The sequence below is a fragment of the Dicentrarchus labrax genome, unplaced genomic scaffold (genome assembly GCF_905237075.1).
Source record: "Dicentrarchus labrax unplaced genomic scaffold, dlabrax2021, whole genome shotgun sequence".
Classification (NCBI taxonomy): Eukaryota; Metazoa; Chordata; class Actinopteri; family Moronidae; genus Dicentrarchus; species Dicentrarchus labrax.
In genome coordinates, this window is record NW_026136704.1 from 21,111,263 (window position 1) to 21,131,760 (window position 20,498).

At 40.0% G+C, this 20,498-nt stretch overlaps 2 protein-coding genes across 10 annotated transcripts; both read right to left on the bottom strand.

Annotated features, from left to right (window-relative positions):
• Window positions 1-2,540: 2,540 nt before the first annotated feature.
• cunh19orf47 (chromosome unknown C19orf47 homolog) lies at window positions 2,541-9,871 on the bottom strand. 3 transcript variants are annotated; one of them, XM_051397882.1, is made up of 8 exons: window positions 9,787-9,871; window positions 8,195-8,282; window positions 7,184-7,298; window positions 6,885-6,966; window positions 6,129-6,254; window positions 5,930-6,004; window positions 4,823-4,896; window positions 2,541-4,711 (listed from the first exon to the last, which is right to left on the bottom strand). In XM_051397882.1, exons 1-8 carry the CDS (start codon window positions 9,803-9,805, stop codon window positions 4,160-4,162), a joined length of 1,131 nt encoding a protein of 376 aa, XP_051253842.1. In that variant the 5' UTR covers window positions 9,806-9,871; the 3' UTR covers window positions 2,541-4,159. The 3 variants fall into 3 exon arrangements, with proteins under 3 accessions (XP_051253842.1, XP_051253841.1, XP_051253843.1); XM_051397881.1 differs by having other exon boundaries at window positions 5,855-6,004; XM_051397883.1 differs by lacking the exon at window positions 9,787-9,871 and adding an exon at window positions 7,511-7,570 and having other exon boundaries at window positions 5,855-6,004.
• A 1,138-nt stretch (window positions 9,872-11,009) lies between these two features.
• Window positions 11,010-20,178, bottom strand: fosb (FBJ murine osteosarcoma viral oncogene homolog B). Of its 7 annotated transcripts, none has more exons than XM_051397741.1 (6): window positions 19,842-20,170; window positions 19,261-19,448; window positions 17,152-17,535; window positions 16,601-16,708; window positions 15,837-16,178; window positions 11,010-14,749 (listed from the first exon to the last, which is right to left on the bottom strand). In XM_051397741.1, the coding sequence occupies exons 1-6, from the start codon at window positions 19,903-19,905 to the stop codon at window positions 14,696-14,698; spliced, it is 1,140 nt and encodes a 379-aa protein (XP_051253701.1). In that variant the 5' UTR covers window positions 19,906-20,170; the 3' UTR covers window positions 11,010-14,695. The 7 variants fall into 7 exon arrangements, with proteins under 7 accessions (XP_051253701.1, XP_051253700.1, XP_051253697.1 ...); XM_051397740.1 differs by having other exon boundaries at window positions 11,010-15,676; window positions 19,842-20,165; XM_051397737.1 differs by having other exon boundaries at window positions 11,010-16,178; window positions 19,261-19,418; window positions 19,842-20,178.
• Window positions 20,179-20,498: the final 320 nt, after the last annotated feature.

A 20,498-nucleotide genomic window follows, 5' to 3' on the forward strand; every position in this document is an offset into this window, starting at 1 on the left:
TTTGCATATTTATTGGACTGTTAGGCAATGGGTACGCCCTGTTTACACTATCCACAGCCATAGTCCTCCCATATTTACAATATTTAAATTATTATTATTTAATAGCCTCATTAAAGATGGCAGATTACGTCACTCCCATAGTTTGGACGTGAGCAGGTGTCACAATGAAAACAGGCTGATGCATGCTAATTCAGCTTTTACTTTAGTGGCATCTCCCCTTTAGATTATAGTGAAACTGAGGATGACTTCAGTTGATAAGGTTTTTTTTTAAGGAGAAGGACAGCAGGAGGCTGCAGGGAGCAGAGGAGGAGGTGGAGGAGGAGGGAGACAGCGACCTCAAGGGGACATTGTGTCAATTACACTCCTTCTTTGACGTGATGTGTGGTTGAACCTGCAGCCCACCAGCCAATCATATCACACTCACACACACATATGTTACATTCTTCTCTTCAAGGTTGTGACCTAATTTCCATCAGATTTTTAAGCAACCTCGTATGTGTGAAGGTTGTGATTCATCTGGTTTATGAGCAGCAGAGGAAAGTCTCACATGAGGTTACCTCAGTCCAGGAGCAGGCCATCCTCTCAGTGTGACATGTAAACATCTGTAGTTTCACATCTGTATGGTGTATCAGCCCCTCCGGGTCATCTAGACTTCAATCAGCATAAAAATAAACACTCATGAATAATTGATTAACATACAGCATTCATACAGGTGTAAGAGTGCAATTAAACACTGGTATTGTCTCAGTGTTGTCATGAATAGAGATGAAAGTTGTGTCCATATAAAGGGTCGAAACAGCTACAGTGTCACATCAAAGTAACACCAATTACTGGCATCTGCATGGTGTAGATTAGAGGGATCACTGCCAACTATTTGTAGGACCTATGAGTTTTTAAAGTGCCATAAAGGAGGTGTTTATTTTAGTTTTCCTGCTTGACACCTTTTCTTTAATCTTTAATCACACTGCACTAAATAATGTCATCCAATCTTTCTCAAGTGGCATTAAAAACATACTGTTCAACTTCTGAAGCCAACAGGAAGTTATCTTTTATGGTGGTTTAACCCTAAATCCCTAAAACTGGAATTCAGCTTTAACGACACGAGATGGCTTTGACGGTATTTTTTTATGCTCTGTTTCATATATTTCAACACAGACTGCACCAGATGAGCACTTTGAAATGTTCCATATAAACATATAATACATTGTATATAACACACTATATAGTAGTTGGATAAAAACATGCTAAATGTTTATTAATGTACAGTATTTCTCTGTCTCTCTGTTTAGAATAAATTGTTACTTTTAGTATTTATAAGCACTATTTATTATTATATTATTTATTAAATGTTTATTACATATTATAATGTAGTTATAAGCACATATAATAACATTTTAAGTGTGCAGAATTTGTCAATAATTATAACTTCTCCTCCATACAACTTCAGGATATTGTCATTTTTGATCTTTTATTAACCAGCATCCACTTATACTGTGGCTGCCGAAAGTTATAGTTGTTGATTAACTAATAAACTCTTAAAACAGTTTACAACTAAATGATGCTGTGTTTTAAACAATTTAACTAAAGTGCTTATAATTGCTTAATGGGTGGTTAAAGTGTTGTCATATCAAGCTATTATGTTGTTCCTTATTATCATTTCAAGCACTGCATGATAAAAAAAACTAGCATACATTTCTGCTTAACTTTAAGTAGAGCTGCAATGATTAGTCAATAAATTGATTCGTTTTTGACTATTAAATTAATCAGCAAATATTTTGATAAATGGTTAGAGACATTCTCAAATGTGAATATTTCTTGGTTTCTTTAGGCCTTTATGACAGTAAACTGAATGTATTTTGGTTGTGGACGAAACATCTTGAGCTTTGGGAAACAGTGATTAACATTTTTCACCATTTTATGGACCAAACAACTAATTGATAATGAAAATAATGAAAATAATTGTTAATTGCAGCCCTAAAGTGCAAGTACTCTCAGATAAGTCTTAAATTAGGTGTTCAGTATCACACCAGTGAACAAATATGATGTTTGGGGATCACCGGAGTTCCTTTATACCTACAGTACCAACAGATAGTGTAAAAGAGGCGTAAGTAGTACCTCAAGATCATCATATCAGTAAAAAGAGGACATTTTCCTTTTCATTTAAAGGGAACATGATGTCTGATGCAGAACTACATCGGCCTCTACTTATCTGTAAACTATGTGGATGTAAATGTTTAAATAATCATAAAAATATGGATAAGATCTGGATGCCAGTTGTGTTTCCCCGGCTGCAGCTGTATAAAGACGCATCCTCTGATGAAACATCATTAACATAACTGACATTATGCAGCAGCAACCTCACTGAGAGAGGAGTGGGAGTTTAACAGGTTTATTGACAAATGATGAACTAAATGTTCCCAGGGGAATGTAAATATCGACTTTGCTGTCACGCCGATACTTAAAAGAGTTGGAAAGCACAGTTTGTTACAATGACATGCGATGTAAATGCCTGCTTCAAAGAGAAAAAAAAGAACAGCAAGTCGTTTGAACCCTTTTTCTCTTTTAATCAGTTTCCAAGCAGACTTTTTCTCCCTCAACATCATAAAAAAAATCATGACAGTTCGTGGTGTGTTTTTCTCTTCTTTGTTCTTTAAAATAAAATAAAAATAAAAATTCCGTAATGTGATTTTAAACATTTCAAATATTTACAGTGTAACAAAGTTCTGGTGTGAAGTCTGACAGACCAAAAAAGTACGTGGGTTGGTTAATGACCCATACTGGGTAAAAAGTGGACCTCCTACTGACACAGACAGTGGCCCCCCGACATCAGGTCTGATGGCATCTCTGAATTTCTTTACATGGATACATGATACAAGAATGCCCACATAGAAAAATATGCAGCAGAACAGATTCTGTGCTGTCTGAAATCAAGTCTAACAAATCTATACATTGCATTTCAAAATAAACAATATTCTACTGCTCCGGCCTTCAAGTAGGTGGTTTATAGAAAATGTTCAGTCCTATGGTAGAAAAGCTGACATGTTCATAGGTGAGAAATTCTACTCCACAAAGCCCAGAAGAAGAAGAAGAGGAGGAGGAGGAGGTGCGGTGCTTTTCCTTTATTCAAGTGTTCATAGAGGTCGTTCTGTGTAACCATATGAATTTACTTTTTCACTCACTGAAATTAAAAAGCCTTTCGTCGACACTTTTATGATAGAGGAGGTAATTTTAAGATGAAGGTAACAAGAAATAGAAAGACTTTACTATCGCTTCAAAGCTAGTCTCAAGTCCGACGGCTGTCTTGTGTTCTTTACTTCAAGAAATAACTTGAATTGCCTGAGGTGTGAAAACAAGCTTCTATCTGTACCTTTTCATCAGATCTTCTTTGAAAGAAATTATTCTTTTTTAGGCAAATATCAACAAAGTTACCACATACTTAATCCTGGAGGAACATTTTCAACTACTCGACTGCATCCATTGAGGAGGAATATCTAAAAAGGGAGTTTGGGCAGCAGCATCCTTATAAGTGGAGTTACAGGGTGAAATTAAAACCACCATTATGGCAGCCTGGTTGACGTCATGCTCATGCCTTAAGCTCACAAATACAGTTAAATATATATATTTTAAAAAAAATTATAAATGGCAGATATGACTGACACATGATAAATAGCTTTCTGGTTGCGCAAATAACACACAGAGAACTTTGAGTCCTCAAATTAAAAGCTTGGACACTAAACAAAGGTGATTTTCCAATGGCAGCTTGACTAATGTGTAAAAAAAAAAAAATCAATCATCTATTTCTATCTAAGAGTAACCCTAAAGCCAAAATGCAGCATTAAAATCGTCCATAAACGCAGGCCAGGGTGCAAAATTAACTCCCCGCCAAATGGCTAGTGAATGTTCAAATTTTACCAGCCACTCAATCGTTGATGCCATTTTTTTTGGCTGGGGACTGATGTGTATTGTATGTGTATTATACCAGCATGTGGCTGGTGGCTGGTGCTAATTTTGTGCCCTGACTCAGGCTGAACACAAAAAAACCCACTTTAATCTGCAGTCCTGCATGTTGCCAGGATAAATGCAAAGAGGTGGTGATACAAATTCTACAAAGGACATATAGAAAGAGTCTGAATAACTTTTTAGGGATTTACAGTGTGCGTTAGGTTTTCTTGTTGCCCAGTCTCTTAAAAACACTAATAGCCCTAACGTCCATCTGAGCACCCAGAGACTCTCCTCCTCCTGCGGCAGCCCCGGTGCTGCTGCTGACCTTGGGGCCTTCTACGGTCAGTCTCTCCTGAGCTCTGGGCCTGGTGCTGGTGGTCACCCTGTTGTCCTGTGTGTCAGCAGGTGTGGGCGTCACAGCCGTACCCTGGTGTGCTGCAGGGAGCTTGCCCAGTCTCTGAAGCACACTAATCTTGGCAGGGGGGAGGCCATTAGGAGTAGAGGAGGAGGTTGGAGTGTCAGAGGGAGGTAGTTTGAATTTGCCTCCCAGGCGCCGCAGGGTAGTCGGGGCTGGTTTTGTGGCTGGCTCTTTTTTCTGGGAGGGAGGCAGTCTCTTGAGGACACCAGCGTACTGGAGGACGGAGCCTTCTCCGTCACTGTCGTCTTCGTCGTCTACATCGTCTACATCCATGTTTGCAGCCATTTTGCCTGGCCTCAGCCTCTGATCCTCTTCCGCCCCTCTGTCCAGACGACTGAACACACCGGTGGGCTGCCAAACATGAGCGTTATGAGCACACTACTCATCTTTATGCCTGCATCCAATACAATACAATACAATACAATACAGACAGAGCTATCACAATATACTGGCTTGTCTCACCTTGTTATTGCTTGTTGTTGTGTCTGCCTTGGATTCAGCCCCAAGTCTCGCAAACACAGAGGTGCGTTTCAAACCTATTTAAGGAGAAGAGCAATATGCAATCAGAAAGATTTATTAGAAATGATTGTGACAGCTTGACTGTGAAAGGTTTGGTTCATGTTTTGATAACTCATTAGCTATAAAATAAAACAACGAAAATGCAAATGCTCTTGATGGAAACTGAAGAAAATCATATTACTTCTGTTGTGCAACCCATTGCATTTTAAGACAAAACCTAAACTGTTGCAATTAAAATGGGTTCTAAATCTATCTGCAACAGTTACCAGCTTAAATCATAAAAACCTAAACCTGTATCATTTATTGTACCAAACCTTTAGTTTTACAGCTTTTTGAATGATTATGTAGTAGCCATGTAATAAAATGTTTGTAGAGGGTCGTGGAACATATCAGACACCTGTAATTTATTATTATAAATACTCTATTCTTTATATTCAATACTGACATTGCACTATGTTGAAGCTTTTCCACAAGCAACTTCCACCCAGACGTCCTAGTTGTAACTCTGGCTGTCTGTGATCCAGGTCAGGAATACAAATGATTGTGTTTTCAGTTTCTGTTAGGAATAAACTTGAGATTTTCTAATGAAAGAAAATACTGACAGAAGCCAAAACCGTGACAGAGAGCAAGTTAAGTCTCAAAAATAAACATGAGCTGTTCTTTTCAGAGACAGAACCCACCGGAGAATTCATGCCATGGGAAAGAAAAAAGGCAAAGATTTCCAGGTGAAATGTAGATGGTGTGAGACAAAAGAAGAAACAAGTTTTGACAGAGGGATTAATTATTGGTGCAATGGAAAGTATTAGTAACGGGATTAAAATAATGACAGAAATGAATGAAGGTCAAACAGGCTCCGTTCATCAGCCCTGAGTCACCTGATTGAGTTTTAGTATGAAAGAAGTCCATAACAACGTTTAGTATTGATTAGCTTTGTGTTCGAGCGTGTTGTCGGCGAGGCCACTGGGTCAGGCCTACCTTTCTTGGCCTGCTGGGCCAGGATGCGGCGTGTACGAGGCGTGGTGCCTTTGGGCATGTTGATGATGTACTTGCCTTCCATCTCAGCTGTCACGCGTCGGCGCTTCACTGCTGGCAAACCGTTCCCCTCATCGGCTGGCTGACTCACAACTGACAAACAAAGTGGTGGGTACACGAGCATTAAACAGAGGTAAGAAAAATATATGACTCATGGCTCCAGGGGGACAGGAAATGCAGGATTGATGGGGTAAGAGGAATTTTCCATGATATCTACCTGCTTTGCCACTCTTATTTGCTTGCACATTGGACACTGTGACGGACAGGCGGTTGTCAGGTCGACGGGCTGGAGTGGCTGGCGGAGAGTCATTGCTCAAAGCGTTGGCAATCATACGAGTGGCAGCTGAGAAGAAGAAAAAAAAAAGAGAGAAAAGTAGTTGTGATTTAGCTTGTTTCAGGAACTCTTCATGTTCTGTCCCCAAGACGAGATCAGAGGACAGCTGGGCTTCACAGTTGTCTTCTGAAATGTGTGAGGCCTTTCTAGACACGCCAAAATTAAAAGCGTGTAACAGGAACACGCCGTGAAGGACTGAAGAAGGTCTTGTATAACCTGGCACTGAGGCCAACAAACTAAGAGATGCAGTTTGTTCTGTTAACATTAGACTAAGCTGATTTATTTTTATCTCCTAATGGAGACAATTACCCTTTATTATGCCCTATTACCTGACATAACTGTGACAAATACAGCCTTTGTACAGCTCTAGCCCCTTTTATGCTATCCTTCAAAATAAAATCAGGACAGAAAATCTCTCATGAGTCTTTCTAACAATAAAGCAGCAATAAAAGATAGCCTTTGCTTTATTGTTGGTTCAGAAACAAGCAACAGAACTTATAAAGTTTAAATGAAAGAAAATGCATAATTTACCACTGATCACTCTGTTATGACCCTGAACTTCAATTTGAAATGAAATCCCTCTAATGAAAATCTGTTTTAATGATGGTCAACGTAGGAAAGTAAAATGTAGATACTTACGAGTATTAGCAGTTCTTCTGAGCTCAGCTTTAACACTGGTCTGTCCTGAGGAGATGGCGTCTGTGGCCATTTTGCACATGTCCTGAAGAGGGAGTGCATAATACAGAGGTTATATAAACTCAGTCTACTGTGATTCACTGACCAGACAGCAGTGACTTTCAAAGACATCCATTCCCCATGACTGAATTCACAGTGGAGACATTGCAGCAGTATTTTGGTTGCTAATGCCTGCACCAATGACAACGCAACATCCGTTTTCAACATTTAAATTTAATCAAAACATGAAACTCTGATCTCACCTGCCTATAGACCTGCTTGGCATGTTTAAGAATGGCAATGATGTCGCCAATGACTGTAATGCCGAGGTCCATCATGATGTCTTTACTCAGGTCCATCAGCATGTTCTTGTGAATTCTGCATTGACATGAAAATTAAAATATTGTATGTACTCATGTTCCTTTGGTCTGGATCAAAGAAAAACAACACATGGACAGGTAAATTGACAGCTGTGATAGCTGCTATAATTACCAAATGAATCAAACAAGCTGATTTAGCTTTTGAATTTATACAATCTCACATTATCAAAAAACAACACATAAAACATGGTTAACTAAACCAGAGCTTACTTGGAAGCAGACTGAGACACGCCTTGTTAAATGGTCTCTGTGTGGTTGTCTGGAGTTTGACTGATGGATACAGGACTTAATGTATGTTTACACATTTTATTTGTTGGTAAAAAGTCAGTCAGAATTGTAGATGAACTACAATAAACAATAAACAAACATTTTCTCTTTAGTATCACCATAGTAAAAGAGAACACAGTTAAATTTACAGAAAATAACATATTTAAATAGCAGCTTTAACATTGGTTGTGTTATTTTCCTTAAACTGTTCATCCATAGTTATTTTGGCCATTATGGATGAATGCACTTTGATTTGTGGCTTCATAGACAACACTACGCTGCCTACTGGATTTAGTTTCTGCATCTCAGAGGAGGGATAATAATCCAAACTCATCCACCATGTTTCTGGTGTCATGTTTTCACTTGTAGGTCATGATTATGTTGTTTATCATCACATATTGTATCTTTATGATCGACTGAAACCAATTAGTTGAACCAGTGAGTTGATTACAATGACACTGCTTGGTTAATGAAAGAGACTGTCCTCTGCTCCTTAGCAGGACAATAAACTGAGTTTCAGCTACAGTCTGATGTGAGGGTGCAAAGGAAAATTCATGTGATCACAACAAAATACAGTGTGGCTAACGTTTGCAATACAAAGCTTATTTAAAAGAGGCAATAGATTACCTGTTGTCCACGAAGGAGACCGCGTAAGTGACTGCGAGGCCGGCTGGGATCCCAGCATCCTTAAAAAACTGAATCCACTCTGAGGTGGCTTAATAAATAAAAATAAAGAGACTGTTAGCAAACATACAGAAACAAACACGTTTACAATTAATTTAATTAATTACAAAACCTCTCAATTTATTAGATGGATCTTTCCTTGCTGAGTGAATACAGTGTCTAAACATGCCCATAGCAATCCCCAAAACCCAGTTACATCTTCAATGTACTTGTTTAGTCTGACCCACAGTCCTAACACCAAAAGTATTTAATTTATATATATATATATATATATATATATATATATATATATATAAACGGAAAATCCACACAGGTAAGAAGCTACGACCAGTTTATACTTTTCAGTTTTAGTCCTGACACTGAGCAATGATCAGAACTGTTTAATCATTTTCTGATGGCAGTCTAATTAATGAATGGATTACTTTAGCAGTCATTTGGCCGGTTCAAAGTAAATCAAACATATACTGTTGTGACTGTAAATCAAACATATACTGTTGTGGCTGTAAATCAAACATATACTGTTGTGACTGTAAATCAAACATATACTGTTGTGACTGTAAATCAAACATATACTGTTGTGACTGTAAATCAAACATATACTGTTGTGGCTGTAAATCAAACATATACTGTTGTGACTGTAAATCAAACATATACTGTTGTGGCTGTAAATCAAACATATACTGTTGTGGCTGTAAATCAAACATATACCCTTGTGGCTGTAAATCAAACATATACTGTTGTGGCTGTATGTGACTGTAGACTACAGTAAGAGCGAGGCATGGCAAAGAAACCCCCAGTGGGAGACGTAAACCTGAGGAGACAGCAGCATGCAGAGGTCCAACACATGCTGACCAGGGCCAGCTGGAGGTTATTTATAACACCAATTATGAGACGTGTAGTGGTTGGAGTTATAGATACAGAGTGATGGGTGCACAACAGCTGCTACAACAATGGCTCTGTTTAACAAGCAGCGACTGATAGTGATGAACTCACAGACACACTGAGACCAAACTCACACTGTGTCTACAATCTCATTTAGCACTTTGGCGCCTGAACAAGGCAGAACCACAAATTACATACGTGTTAAAATAAAAAGGTATTGTAAGATAATAAAGCTAGATTAAAGGGGAAATATACTAAATTAGGTGTGAAACTGAATTTATAATCTGGTGTAGATTCAGAGCCGGTTAGCTCATGTTAGCTCAAGTTAGCACCTGGTCGATGTAGACAACTCAAACATTAAAACAAGCAACCACTCAGTTCACAGTTCTTCCTTTTACGTGTGTTTGAATCAGTGAAAGTGGAATCACATAAATCCCAGAGCGGCTCATATTAGCATCCAGCATTAGCATTGTGTTAGCGGCCCTCAGCGACATCCACTCGGAACAAACCCGGTTCTAACCCGGTTCTAACCCGGTTCTAACCTGGTTCTAACCCGGTGTGCAGTGCCGAACGTCTAACATACACCGAAATACAGAAATATTTCAACTGTTGCTCAGCGCTAACGCCGGCTAACCGGGCCTTTGTGCTCTCACCTGTTGTCACGGACGCCATGTTTACAACAAATGTGTGGTGACGTCAACGACATCCGGACAGCTCGCGCTGGTCCTGTGACGCAACTTCCGCCAAGAAGCGTTAAAAAAAAAAAAAAAAAAAAAAAAAGTCTCGTTGAATTTGAGCTGAGCTGTGGACGCTAGAGAGCAACAGAGACTGCAAACTCACACACACACTACAGCAGACGGTCAGTAGCACTTGTATAGGTGGTTTTCAGTGTCTGTAGTTCATTAAAATACGACAGTTACACATTTTAAACCTGATATTTATCATTTAACAGTCGTCTGTTTACACATCCGGCAGATACAGAGACACATTCATTCATCTGGAGGGAGGTTTCTGACCACCTGGGGAATGTAAGTCCACTATTCACTCTCCTTTTAACCCCACCAACCCCTCAGGGAAATATCTGGTTGGTTAGCCGCTAAATGCTCCAGTATGTCAGTATGATAGTTAGCTGGAAACATCTGCTTAGGCCGAAAACGACATTATGGGAGCAGTTTGAGTGACTCAGACCAGTAGTGGGCCTGTAAAACCAACACAATGAGGCTATAAAAACTCTGTAGGGCCAAGGGGAAGGATAGAGTGAAGCCATAAATATCTGTAATTTCATCCATGTGAAATACAAGCAGTGATAAAAGCATTTGTTAAAATAGAAAATATTGATTATAGTCATTTTATAATATAAATTATGTGTTATTATAAGGGTGCTGCTAATAATATAACATTATTTTGAATTGAACAATGAAATGAGAATTGTGATGGGCATTTTCACTTCCATGCTCATTGTCACAGTCTCAATTCGTGTAACAAAGATGGTAACTGACTTTATAAAAGAAAATACATGCAGGGTTGAGCTGTAAGTCATTACTAGTAATAATATTAAAGTAAAAGACTACTTTCCCCAGTTTCTATTAATGTTACTAATATATTTCAGTAATCAGAAATAATACTACAGTTGATTTTAACAAACAATACTGGATTGTAATCGTCATAAGTCAGAATTTTGGGCAGACACAATTACCAAACAGAAAAGTAATATAACTAGTAGTTAACTAATTACTGATGACAGGGAGTAATAAGTAAAGTAGAAATACTACTTCTGACAAGTAACAAGTCATAAATCATTTTTTTTGAGTAACTAGCCCAACACTCAAGACACATACAAGAAAAATTTAATCAATGAAGGTCAAACATTTAAAAGTTAAAGTTATAATATGTTGTTTATTTATGTAATTTCTTCACAAATTGGAAATGAATGGCATTTGGTCAAACCATCATTAAAGGAGACAGCTCACCCAGCTTTTGCAGTCTAGAAACCGAGAAAAAAGCTTTTTTATCATGTAAACCTTGAAAGGATAACGAAAGGGGCCAGAAGCTGAAATATGGACACAGACATGGGGTTGCAAAAGTGGCAAATTTGTCGTACACTTTGGTCCTCTTCATGAGTCAAAGCAAATAAAAGTTATAAAAATGAGTAAACAATACATTCTATCAATGTGCAGAAAACTAGTTATCTTAAATTATAATCACAGAAATAAACAGATAATTTGATATCAGAGCACCTTCATGAGTTAGTTATGTAATTATCCATGTGCTCTAAGTGACATCTGTCTGACATTGTCACATCTAGCACAAAGTTTCTTTGGGCCTTTCACTGCTGTAACCTCAAAATGTATCAAATCATCTGTTTTTAAATGTGACAAAATTGCAACCTTTGCTCCCAGAAAAAATAAATACAGAGTAACATGTTACAAAAAGTGATAAAACATTGATAAACATCATGGATTAGAAAATAAGCAATGACTTATTGAAGTGGAGGAACCTTCAACAAATGAAAAAGAGATTTTTTTAGATATTGTTTCACAATTTCTTCATGAAGATTGTCTCAAAATTAAATGTTATGATAATTATTTAGGATAACTTTTAATATTGTAAGAAAAAAAATGATGATTAAAGCAATACATCATCACACTTGACATATAGTAGCAGTCAGTTTGAGCACTGTGTGATTTGCTACATTATGTGTATCCAAGAGGATAATAAGTATTGCATTTCATACCAGGGAAAATATGATATCAGAGTGTATATGAGACTTGTGGAAAAATAGAAATACATAGCAACATTCATCTCATAGAAAAATAGGAAAGCTCTTGTTCAGTTCACGATAACGTAGCCACTGTACAGTATAGGTGGGTGCAGACAGCTTGTCTGTCTCATAGCTGGTAGCTAAATAGTTCTCCTTTTTCCTTCCGTGTCACCTATTCCAATTCATTAGCAAACCATTTATGATTGCAAAAACAAAATATTTAAAGTTAATTCAGACAGCTCCAATTAAATCCAAGGCGAAGAAATTAGATGAAAGAATGAGTCTGTTATGTTGTGTGGTGATCAGGGGCGTACGTGTGGAGTGCAGGTACAGTACGAGGACCCTCTGAGATCTGTTTATCACACTTAAAGATGTATCAGGCAATTGATATTAAATCATGATGTAATCATAGAGTGATTACTGGGCTCTCAGAGCTTCAGCTGCTGGGAATTCACTGTTATTGGCTGCCACTCTAAACGTGTGTTCATTTGTCTGGAGCCTCAGCAACAGCAATGTAAAACCTTCCACCATACAATGTGAAACTGCCACGTCATTATAGTACACTAGAAGTAGCACCACAAAAACCTATATACATGAGAACTCGTGAATATGTTTTATGCTTAATCTCACACCAGAACATATTCTCATCACATTTGCATTTGGAGAAAAATCAAAAGGCATCTCCAACATCTGTACAAACACAGTCCTTATTCAACATTTAAAAAATGAGGTCTGCCCATTTTCTGACCACCGAGAGCCACGTTTGAGCAAAACATTCTATCATTAATCTAGCCATTGTTTTGAATAAACATGTTTTATTTATTGAAAATAAAGCTTCTTATCCAGCAAATACAATCGCAAGATGTTTTTTTATGTCAGTTAGACAACATATTTGCTTGACTACAAGAACGGGTAAACTTTAACATGATAATGTTCATAACAAGGCTAAAACTGTGGTTATCCTTCAAACACACATTGCAGTTAGGAAATAACAATGTTATTGAGTGATATGTTTATACTGGACATAAAGGCATACTACGTATGAAATACTTTGTCCTTAAATGAATCAGTTTAGTCATTATGTTGTAGTCTGAACACTTTTAATATGTGTATTGACATTCAATCACACTAGTTTTTTTTTCCTCATTTTGCGTCTGCTAAGGATCAAGTGGCATTAAGGTGTCAGTAGCATTGGGACAGACCTCACAGAGAAAAAACAAACAAACAAAACAAAGGCCTTACCACAACCTTCTAACATCATAATTATAAACATACATTGAATGTAACTTGGATAGTGCTTTATATTGTTTATAAAACATAAATACACATTGATAGAGGCAGTGACATCGTGCTTCATGTTTAGGGACAGGGCAGTACTTTAAATTTATTATAGTTTTTTTTTTGTTCCTTTAGAAAAATATTCATTTTAAAACTAAACCTCAGTAACATTTTATCTTGTTCTTCATTGACAAAAATATCCCATTTAGATCTGCAGACATTCATACTTTACAATCATGGTACATACACTTATATATACATGTTACCTGTATATATGTATATGCATAAAGACTTATAATTAGATTTTTTTTGTAGTGCACAACATGCCTCCAAAGTTGCCAAATGAAAATACAATAAAATAATGAAACAATTGTTACAATGCAATAATAATAGTAACAGTTATAAGGAAATCTCCCCATTAAAAATAAAAAACAAAACAAACAAAACCAAGAAACGGCAACAGTACAAATGAAAGCAGAGGTCAATGCAAAACAATCAAACACACAAACAAACATAGACATTAAAATATATAACAATTCTCACTCAAACTTACAGGAAAAACAAATTGTACAAATTCACAGGCAAAGAAGGGACGCTGACTCCACAACATCAGCCCACATGTTCTCCCCTTTTGTTTCCAGGTCTTGCTTTGTGCTCACTCGCCACGTCAACCTCAATAAAGAAAGAAATAAACGGGCCAGGTGCCTCAGAGTGGACGCACTCACAATAAACGCACCCCCGCCTTGTCTCCGCTGAGAGAACAGGGGAGGTACAGAGACCACTGAGCCCAACGTTTAGAGGTTGTCTGAATCACTACAAAAAAAGGAAACGTCTCTCCTCTAAATAAAGGCATCGGTTCACATCTGATTGATTCTGAGCAAAACACGGAGCTGCTGCGCTGCAACAATACGTCTGTATCTTCAGTTCAGAGACTTCAAAGCAATGGTGTGGATGTGCGCATGTAGGCCCAGGGTGATGAGGCTCTGTGGTATGGAGGTGTTTTTACTGAGGTCACCCTTCCACACAGTTGGCAAGAGTAGGATTTTTCTTTCTTTCGCTCTTTTTGCTTTATACTTTGTTTTTAATATTTAGCTCTTTCTTTGTTTTCAACTTTTGGTTCCAAGAATTGACGGCCAGGATGGGAGTCATCCTTTTTATCCATCGTCTCTCCATCTGAGTCTGTCAAGCTCGGTTGCACTTCCTTCCTCCCTTCCTGCTTAAAATCTCTCTCCATCCTCACTTTTAACCGGCCTCACAATATAAGGTGTGTTTAATCGTTGTGTGAACATTGAAAAATGGCTCAGCAGAAGACAGTGGCATCCGTCTTGCATTTTGCGTTCATCAATTATGCGTCTATGTGCGTGTATATAAGTATTTAGCTGCTGTTCACTGTAAGGCTCCTCTTTGAGCAATGAGCTCCAAGAAAAAGGTTCTTCTGTATTTGGGAGGGGGAAGGGGAGGGGGGGTTGCATCCATGTCCTTGTATGAGAGGGTGCAAAAGGGCGTGTTAGTTGGGCCGTCATTCACTCAAGGTCCCAGGGGCTCTCGGGGGTCTTCGGGCTCTCGGGGGTCGAAGACTTCAGAGGGAGAAACACAGAGACAGAAGAGGAGAAAAAGAGATGGGCAGAGATGGGTCGCATGGCAGGTAGACGGCAGAAGAATTTTTGTTTTTAAAACGAGAGAAGACAAGCACAAGATTTAGTGGAGGCTGTGTTACTCAGATCCCCAACTTGTCAAGTCCGAGAAGCAAATGAGGAAGCAGAGGGAAGTCGAGCAGATGAAGGGTTAGAGGTGAGTGAGAAATCAGCTGTCTGTCTCCCACAAGAAAAGACCCTGAACAAAGCGTCCTTCGTCCCTATTTCAGACTTGCACAAATACATTCAGCGAGAGGAAGAAGGGAGAAAAGGATGGAAAAGGATGAGAGCAAGAGCACTGGAAAAGGGGCAACCGCCAGAGGGAACAAGGTGGGGGCACTGGTGCTTGTCGGAGTGTAAAGTGAGCTTGTGGTATCTCACTCAATGTACTGTACATGTTGAATATCTTCGATCAAGATCAAGATTGGCAACTTGGACTTTTTTTTTTGTTGTTTTGTGACTCAAGTTTCTATTCACTTGCGTTGTCCAGTTGCAGATATTCCAATAATACAAAACAAGAAATGATTTATTATGTTAAAGGTTAGATCTAATGTAATTCATGTGCAACTATTTATATGGCTCTTAATTGGAATGCATTTCAGAATGTGTAAACTTTAAGCCAATCCGAAACAAATGATTGGTCGTTGGTTTGTTTTTTGTTTTTTTCCTCAAACTGTGAGACTGATAGGTACTGTGCATGTACTTGCTTCAGCCTCTACTTCCAGCGAGCATATTGTGTGTGTGTGTTGATATGTGTGCACGTGTGTCTGTCGGTCAGTCAGAGTGCCAGCAGCGAAGGCGAGTTCAGGGAATCAGATGACTGCTCGCTACTGCTGTTCCGCTGGTTGGCACTGACCCCGCAGGCTCCCTCTGGGTAGGTGAACACAAATGAAGATGTGTATGAGGTGTTGTAGCTGCCAATGGCCGCATCGTCATGGTTACCACCACCACCACCACTGTCGCTGGCCATAAGGCATGGCCCGCCTGGTGCTGGCTCGCTTGAGCCATAGAAAGAACTAGAAAACTCTACCTCCTGCATTATCCCTGGCTGAGGCTGCTGGACTTGCTGCTGCTGAACCGGAGGCTGGGACTGTGTGGAGGCTGGATGGGCTGTGTAGGCAGGAGGCAGATAGAAAGAGTCCTCCTTCACAGCCAAGCCCACAATGGAGACAGGAGGTTGTAAGGTCTGGGGAGGGAGCTGGGACTGGACTGGAGGGAGCTGCGATGAGCCCTGCTGCGGTTGGTCCTGGTATGGGATCTTACAGTTCGGCTGGTGGGCCACCAGGACAAACTCCAGGCGCTCCTTCTCCTTCTGCAGCTCAGAGATCTCAGCTTCCAGCTCTGCCTTCTCCTCCTCCAGTATGTCCGTCTCCTGCAGGAAGGTACAGAGAATGAAAGAAACAAGGGAGCAAGACAAAGGTGGGTGAGATGGGTAGAGGAGGAAAGAAGATGAGCAGCGAGAGAGAGAGAGAGAGAGAGAGAGTGTTAGCAACATCAAACCTCTGCTTCAGTGTTTGTGGAGGTGGATGAATCCATCCCAGCAGAAATACTTCCTCACCTGCAGTTGGATACGTAATCTGGCTTATATGAGAGTCCATTAATTGGGCTATAAATGCTGTAGGTACAATAGTCTGTCTTGAGGGCTATAATTGTGTTCACTAAATACCCCATTACCATAATCTTCTCTGACATGCACACATTTATTAACACACTCCTCAATGCTATGGGAGGTAACATAAAGTATGTAATTATGATCATTACTCATTCCGGCAACTATAACAGGGCCACGCTCACCGACTGCAGTCTGTCTGTGAGTTCTCGTCTGCGGTTTCTGCACTTGGCGGCAGCCATCTTGTTTCTCTCTCGTCGAATACGCCTCTTCTCCTCCTCCTCGGGTGTTAGCTGGGATGAAGAAGAAAAAACAATTTAACAGATTAGGATAAAGGTTTTGTCCTTGTTTATGAAATAGTGTGATTGTGTTGTTCAGACAGCAGTGGTGGGCACTGGATGGGCAGTCAGATGTGTTGTGTTGAGTCTTTCTAGGTAATGTTTTCTTTATGTTGGTGGTATCTTAGATCTTGTTTATGCCCTCCTCCCACACAGTGCTGAGCTGCCCCCATTTCCTTTAGTAGGTCTGTGTAAATGGAAAGGTCCTACAGTAGAGAGAGGTGCCCTTTTTTGTTGATTACCCACAACCCTGAATGTGTTTTTGCACACCAGTGCACAAGAGCACAGTACATAGGAGTTGGATCTTGTTCTTTTGACGCCCATGTAAACAATATACCTACACTGCATATGTAACATGCGAGGGTCAACAAACAAACCGTTCAAGCACACACACTTACTAACACACTAACATCTCCATCTTCACTCACAGACTCTTCTCTTGCACGGCGGCTACGGGTTCTGGACTGGCGCATAGGGCCCGGTGCTGGGCCCGGAGTTTCTGAACTTGGAGGAGTAAATGCAGCCCCCGAGGAATAACTGGGGCCTGGCATATCATATGGGTCAACCAGTGACACTGGCTGGGTCATGGTTGTGGTGCCAGTGGACCCACTCTGTCCAGAGGCCTGGGAAGAGATGAGGGTCGGCTGTACCATCCACTGCAGGTCCTGACTAGTGGTGATGGCGGTAACGGTTGGCACAAATGAACCGGGCATCTCCCCTATGACACTAGCCCCTGGCCCGCTGTCCACAATGCTCAAGCCAGCTCCCGCTGACACACACTCCTGAGAAGGGCACAAGAACAAGGTTTACACACCATGTAAAGCCACGACAGGGTAGTATACACATTTTAGGCAAACAGATGCAGAAATACAGGCAGCAACAAGCTTGTTTATATCGCATATTTAATAAGAATTATTAAATTAAAGTGCTGTCATTGAGGATCCATTATTAAAAATTCACCGTATTGAATTGTATTAAATGGTTAAATATTTCAAATTCTAGTAAAGATACATGGCATTATATAATTAATATGTAAAAGTGTTTTTATAAACTATGAACAACAGCATTTCAATATAGTTAGTAATGTACAGCTATAGAAATGGTATTTTAACTCAAGTTAAGTGCTGGATATAAAATGTGATTTCAAACAGTGTGGATGTATCTACCATCTAACACCAGGAAAACATTAGAAACATAACAATTAGAGGTTTAAGAGCAAAGGGAAAAAAATCAACAGTTGTTAATCTCTGTTGCTATCCCAACTTTTTCTTTGCATCAGTTTAAGTTTAAAATACCCACAGAAATCTCAAGTCTGTCGCTTGTCTTTTTTTTGTTTTGTTGTTGTTTTATTTTAGACCGGAGGAGGACAGAATCGACTGCCATTAATATTCATTTAAAAGCGTGTAAAGACATTGGGACAGGCGGTTTTGAAAGCGGCCGCCTCGACCAATCGCTGCTCTCGTAGAGCGTCTCCCCCCCCCTTCTTTCTTCCTCCTCCCCCGTCACACCCCCGGTGTTCCCCTTGGCAACGCGACGTAGCGCTCCAAAATAGAACCAGCATTTACGTCACGGCGAGGCCTGTGAGAGGAGAGCGGAGCGCGTGGAAGGAGAGAAGCGGGCGGCGGGGCGGGGCCACCGCGCTTACGTAGAGAGAGTTCCAGGACTCTGTCATCCGTTCTGCGGCGTGCTGTAAACGGAGCACGCTGTCCTGAAAGACCGGTGGGTCTACCGCAAGGGCTACAGATAGAGGGAGGGAGGGGGGGGGACGGACATCTGTGTTGAGTTGTTGATTTACTTTGGGAGACTGTTTTTAGTGTGCGACTGCAGGAACGAAGTGCTACAAAGTCAGCGGATTCCGCCATTACGGATCAGTCTCCGATAAAACAATAAAAGCTAAGAAGCACCGTTAAAAAAGTCTATAAGAGTCTGAGTCTTATATATATATATTGTACAATGTATAGATTACACGTTTAAATGCTTTGTTATTTTATGTTATATGATTATAGCTTATTTCGCGCAGACGTAAAGGATGGCCCACTAATTATCCTAATATGATGGCACATCCTATAGGCCTATATATAACCTATATATTAGCTGTTTTTTCCTATTGGATACGACATAGGCTATCACATGCTAAACTACCACATACAAAACATATAGTGTCAAAATGTGCCATATATAGGCTAATCTATGTAATAATTGCCTATGAAACTGAATATTTAAAAATAAAGGAACTATATTAGGCAAAGTATAGACTAGCTATATATTGCTAATTTGACAACATGCAGTTTATTTATCCGGAAACATGTTTGCAAAATCACATATTTAACCTATAGATATACAGTAAGCACAGGTCTATAGGCCCATGTGTAGTATATAGGACCATGCATCAGACCTGTTGCATTTATATACAAAAACAGCTGTAACATTTGCAGATTTTGTTTTTTAAACTTCATCTTAATTCAGAATATGATCCCCATAGGCTTTTGTAGTCTATAATAACTCACCTGCGGAGCGCTGGTGGTCGGCGGGCTCCCGAAGGAGTCCACGGAGGAAAGGTATTGGGACTCTATGGATGGAGACGAGCTTCCACGGGATCCGTTGTCTGGGTCGCCGGGGAACCCTTGGTACATTTCCCCGGAGGGACCGAGAGAGAACGAGACACCTGCAGTTACCGGAGAGAGCGCGATGTCACCTGCAGCGACAGGGCAGCGGCACGCACAAGAAGATTACTAAAGAAGAGGTAGCCTACTGTAAAGAGAGAACGACTGATGTTATAGACAGTGCAGATGACCAGGAGTTATCGCTTTTTAAAAGAATATTAGCTGATACAAGTTGGATAAACCCCGCCGCAAGCGAGGCTGATCACTTTAGTTTGCATAAATCATTGATCACTTAAGGAAAAACTACTGTAACAATGTTTTACACACTCGTTATTCACGAGAAAGCATTATAAACAGAGACATGTATCTTAAGGGATATTAAGCAGAGTTGACAAGCAGCGGTGAGCCGATGTTTCCGACCCACTCTAAAGCGCTGATCTCTATAAACACTATAAACCATCCACATAAAGTCAATACTGGCTCACCGTTGCTGATCTTTTTGTAATTCCCCGGTGAGATGCTCCTGGTTTCTTTCCAAAAAAGTTGCATGAAGAAGCTTAATCCAGTTCCCCGCGTTTAGGGGGAAAAGTGTCCCAATTCAATCGGTTAAGAGGTCCTCTCGTTCAGCTTTAAATCCTCGGAGCGCTCTCCTTTATCCGCTCGTCAAAACGTGCGATTATAAATCCATAAAGTCCGTCCGCGGTACGCCGGAGGACGTTGTCTTGTATTACGGTGCACAGTAGCAGATCTGGTCTTATGAATGAATCCATCCTGATCGACTACAACCAAGGCATTTCTACCGTACAAGTCCCGCCTCTGTCGGAGTTCCGCTGACGTACATGCCCATATTTGTGCCGCGTGTTGTGTGTTTGGTCTCCTTGGTGACGTTTAGGGATTCCCTCTGCCACTGAAATGGACCAGAAGCTCACCTCGCCGACGGATAATAATAGATGTTTTTTTTTTATACTATCACAGGCACGAGATATTTCTCACCGTCTGACAATTTCTGAGAGGAAATTTTAAGAAACTTGAGTGATAAATATGGAAAGTATCTATTTAGGACTACCTATGCGTCTATCTGGATTGGAACATTTCTTTGGTTCATCATGGCTACGTCAAGAGAAGACATTGTATAATATTCC